The sequence below is a fragment of the Bidens hawaiensis genome, unplaced genomic scaffold (genome assembly GCF_021521415.1).
Source record: "Bidens hawaiensis isolate Kalapana, Puna unplaced genomic scaffold, B.hawaiensis_p1.1 tig00011661_1, whole genome shotgun sequence".
Classification (NCBI taxonomy): domain Eukaryota; kingdom Viridiplantae; phylum Streptophyta; class Magnoliopsida; order Asterales; family Asteraceae; genus Bidens; species Bidens hawaiensis.
The window spans coordinates 423,248-428,201 of NW_027491918.1; the positions used below are offsets into that span (position 1 = coordinate 423,248).

A 4,954-nucleotide genomic window follows, 5' to 3' on the forward strand; every position below is an offset into this window, starting at 1 on the left:
AATTTATATATTACACTTATCTGGAATTCACTTACAGAACTTCATCACATAATAATTACTTACACCACTTCATCACATAATAATTATCCTATTGCCTTCTCTTTTGATGTAGTGTAAACATTGATTTTAATAAAATATAAAAATCAACTAAAGATAAAACATTTGTTGGATGCTAATAAGTTTGTGGTGGAGTTAAAGGAAAAAACTTGGTGTTCATGTGACTCAAGTTTGATACATTTAGTTTCAGAGGCAACAAGATGATGATGAGAGACTATGCGAGTAGGTGACGTTCGATAGTTAAATCCCTTAAATAAAATAGTTTTATCACATCGTACTGTCTTGCCTTTAAGTGTGTGTCCATGAGCGTTGACATTAGCAATGTGTTCCTGAGTCTCATTTAACGAGAGGAGGGGAAAGAAAAGAGAGAAAAATATAAAAAAAAAATCATGTTCCAAAGATTTTTTAAGAAATGGAGGGGAGGGGAAAAGATGGAAAAGGCTAGAAAATTTAAGCATATTATAATCCTCCCAAATTGGAGGGATTATGAGAGAAAATATTTACGTCTAATTAAAATTTGTATCAATTCCTAAATTACCCTTATATCTAACTCTGTGTAATAGTTTACTTAAAGTGTATAATAGGAAAATGTGTCTTTCTTTTCTTTTTAACTCGGGAACACCTAAAATTTTTAATTTCCTTTATTTTCCTTTCCTTTTTACTAAACTTAGAAAAACAAAATAAAATCACACATTTTTCTTCCCTATCTTTCTTTCCTAAAGTACCCTTATTTTCCTTAACAGAACTAGTTTTATTAAATCGCCTTTAAGCGTGTGTTCATGATCGTTGGCTTTAGCGTAGAATGGTAGAGTTTAAAAAAAGAAAAATCATTTGTAGGATACCATGGTGGGCCCCCACTTGGTCCATGACATGCTTCCATGTGTCCCATAATCACCACCACTTCAATTTGCAAATCAATCACCGATCATCACCATGACAACCACCACCACCATCTTCCACCACCACCACAAACTCTTCAACCCACCCACAATTCCTCCAAAACATAAACCCATCACCACCACCGTCCGTGCCACCAAATGGACACCCAGTTCTTGGAAATCAAAACCAGCCCTTCAAATCCCAGATTACCCCGACACCACCCACCTGGACTCCGTCCTCAAAACATTACAATCGTACCCTCCGATTGTCTTCGCCGGTGAATCCCGGAAACTAGAGGAACGGTTGGCCGCCGCCGCGTGCGGCGGCGCGTTCTTGCTTCAGGGCGGCGACTGTGCCGAGAGTTTTAAAGAGTTTAAGACGGATAATATTAGGGATACGTTTCGGTTACTTTTACAGATGAGTGTTGTCCTTATGTTCGGTGGTCAAATACCCATCATCAAGGTACATGTTATTATTATTTTTACATATGTTGTTCTCTGTTTTCAAAGTAGACCCGAGCTCGGCTTGTTTTAACTTACGGGTTGTGTTTAAAGCTCGAACTTGTATCGTGAGTCATTTTTTTAAGCTCGTGCTCGGCTCGATTATTATTTGTTAGTTAATTTATATATTTTTTTTTTATTATTTTTATATATTTTGAGAAAAACCATAAACAAGTCTAAGCGCGGCTCGAGCTCGGTTGTTCGGTGTAATTTATATATAGAAGTCTACAAGAGGTGAAATTTAAAAATACACAAGGCTTGAGCTCGGGATTGATGACTAAACTATTCTTATTTGCGGCTCGAGCTCGTGCATATCTTAAATGAGCCAAAGCATGGTAGAACTCGATTGTGTGGTGTAATTAATACATAAAAGTCGAAAAAAGACAATACCGAATTAGAAACCGACCGGTTCAGTTTTGATTTTTAGTAAAAACCGAAATATTGGTTTTGGTTCGGTTGTGTGTTTTGTGAAAAACCGGAGCCAAACGGTTTTGAAAAAAACAAAAAACTGAAACTTTGGTTTTCGGTTCGGGTTTAGTCCAAATTTGCACTGAACCGCACCACGCACACCCCTGATTTTGAGAAAAACCATAAACAAGTCTAAGCTTGGCTCGAACTCGGTTGTTTGGTGTAATTAATATATAGAAGTCTAAAAGAGGTAAACTTTTAAAAAATACACAAGGCTCGGGCTCGGCTGGTTTCGAGCTTTTATAGATTCGATCTCGTGTAGCTTGAGAGCGGCTCGGCTCGTTTGGACCCTTTTTGAATCTGTAAATTATCGATTGGTTGCATGATTAGGTGGGGAGGATGGCTGGACAATTTGCTAAGCCTAGATCAGACTCATTTGAAGAGAAAGATGGTGTTAAGTTACCTAGTTACAGAGGAGATAATATTAATGGTGATTTGTTTGACGAAAAATCGAGAATTCCGGACCCTGATAGGATGATTCAGGCTTATACTCAATCGGTCTCCACGCTTAACATATTAAGGGCTTTTGCTACTGGTGGATATGCGGCTATGCAGCGAGTTAACGAGTGGAATCTTGATTTCACACAGCACAGTGAACAAGGAGACAGGTATGGATTAATTGTGTGTTTTTTAATGTGAATAGAAGTTATGTTAAGAGTTTGGTTGGCTGCCGACATGCGAACACCGCTGATGTACTTATCCAGACACTAATGACGTGTCATATGTGCCGTATGGCGAAAGGTGATCAAACCGGTTGTTTTGATAGTTATACTGACCGTGTGATAACTTGAAAGTGTTATATGGGGCCAACTCATACGACCTGTATGACTTTTTGACTGACAAAGAAATGATTGATTTACTATCTAGACACCATTGACGTGTCATACGGCTCGTTTAGCTATATGGGCCATACAATAAGAGTGGTCAAACGGGTCGTTTTGATAATCATACCCGCTGTATGAGGGCCCAATCTATGACCCGCATGACTGACAAAGAAAGAAATAATTGTGTAACCACTAAAAAAAGCCAACCATACAGGATGTATGACTTTTTACCCTTTTTGATCGATAGGTACCGTGAACTGGCGCACAGAGTTGATGAAGCCATGGGGTTCATGGCAGCTGCTGGACTCACAACCGCTCACCCAATTATGACGACCACACAGTTCTGGACATCTCATGAGTGCTTGCTTTTGCCTTATGAACAAGCACTTACAAGGGAAGACTCTACTTCAGGCTTATACTATGATTGTTCAGCTCACATGGTTTGGGTCGGTGAACGCACGCGCCAGCTCGATGGAGCGCATGTTGAGTTTCTGCGAGGAGTTGCAAATCCTCTTGGGATTAAGGTATATATGTTATATCTTGCATATGTTAATTTTATTGAGCATAAACTTACTCTTGTTGGTTGTTACCAACTTATATTTGTCGTTGGATTGAAGTCTCAACTCTTGGACTTGCTCATATAACTAACATTGATATGGATAACATTCTTAAAAAAAATGTTTAGAATCTTGTTACCTAAACGACCCGAGCAAAGGTTGAGCTCGGCTCATTTAATCTAAAGCTTAAGCTTGGCCCGTTTTGAGCTCGTCTAAGATCAAGCGACTCGTTTAACTTAGTAGAGCTCGAGTTTGGCTTGTTTCAAGCTCTGTATCCAAAGCTCGAATTTAACTACTTAGAAATTTTCCAAGTTCGAGTTCGCCTTGTTTATTATTTATCAGTTATTTTATTATTTTATTTATTTAATTATATAATTATATTTTATATTATAATTAAGTTTTGTGTATAATCTTTATATCATATACTGTTTAGTTAGTTTTGTCAATAAATATATATTAAATTTTCATTGTTTGATATATTGTTTGATATATATTTATTATTGTATTAAATAACAAAATGATAGAAATGACAGAAACCAAAACCTAACGAAACCATCTTTTCTATTCTTTATAAATTATAACATATCATATATTTGTTAGTTAATTTTATTATATTTATTTCGTGTATTAGATTTTTTGTGGATTAGATGATTAACCAAAAATGACAAAAACTAAAACTTAATGAAACCAATTAGGTTGAGATTACTGTTTTTGTGATGTAGGTGAGCGATAAAATGGACCCAAAGTTACTAGTAAAGCTCATAGAAATCTTGAATCCTCATAACAAGCCCGGAAGAATCACCGTCATTTCAAGAATGGGAGCCGATAACACAAGAGTAAAACTTCCTCATCTGATCAGAGCGGTTCGCAGTGCTGGTCAAATCGTCACCTGGGTTAGTGATCCGATGCATGGCAACACCATTAAAGCTCCCATGGGGCTCAAGACTCGGTCTTTCGATGCTATCAGGGTACGCGAGTTGTTTGTTTATATGACCTTTTTAGCTAGCTTTTTGTACTCGTTAGAGATGACATATAATATTAATTGTTTTGTAGGCCGAGGTGACGGCGTTTTTTGATGTGCACGATCAAGAAGGAAGCTATCCAGGTGGCGTTCACCTAGAAATGACGGGCCAGAATGTGACCGAGTGTGTTGGTGGTGCAAGGACCATTACTTACAATGACTTGAGCTCACGCTACCACACCCATTGTGACCCGCGGCTCAACGCTTCTCAGTCGTTGGAGCTTGCGTTCATCATTGCAGAGCGACTCAGGAAGGGGCGGATCAGACGAGGGATTAGCACCTCCACCGCAGGTTTTATACGTTAAGTATACAAGTAGTGTTATTCTGTAAATAATATATAATAAACTATAGCTAAAAGAACATAAGATAAAAAAGTAAACGTTTGTATTAAAAAATAAGGAGTTTATAGTTTATGTGAAAGAAACATTACATGTTATGTTACTTTGTTTGACTATTCTAGTTCTAAGTCAAGTTTTTAGGAGGTATGATGCTGAGCCTGATTTGCCATCGTCGTAAAAATATTATGATAATATAAAGTTTTTAATCTTAAATTTTTGTTAATTATTTTAGTCTAATATTTAAATAATTTGATTCGTACCAATTGTAATAAAAGTGATAATTAATGAAAAGAAATTACTTTAATTTATT

General features: G+C 36.9%; 1 protein-coding gene across 1 annotated transcript; it reads left to right on the forward strand.

Moving 5' to 3' along the window:
* The first annotated feature begins 990 nt into the window (after window positions 1–990).
* On the forward strand, window positions 991–4,732 carry LOC143538653 (phospho-2-dehydro-3-deoxyheptonate aldolase 2, chloroplastic-like). The gene is made up of 5 exons (XM_077032164.1): window positions 991–1,398; window positions 2,235–2,512; window positions 2,976–3,252; window positions 4,008–4,253; window positions 4,339–4,732. Exons 1-5 carry the CDS (start codon window positions 991–993, stop codon window positions 4,609–4,611), a joined length of 1,482 nt encoding a protein of 493 aa, XP_076888279.1. The 3' UTR covers window positions 4,612–4,732.
* Window positions 4,733–4,954: the final 222 nt, after the last annotated feature.

Coding starts and splice junctions, on each gene's coding strand:
- LOC143538653 (XM_077032164.1), top strand. CDS start 991: ATGACAACCACCACCACCATCTTCCACCACCACCACAAACTCTTCAAC. Junction 1,399..2,234: donor GTCAAATACCCATCATCAAG/GTACATGTTATT, acceptor TTGCATGATTAG/GTGGGGAGGATGGCTGGACA. Junction 3,253..4,007: donor CAAATCCTCTTGGGATTAAG/GTATATATGTTA, acceptor TTTGTGATGTAG/GTGAGCGATAAAATGGACCC.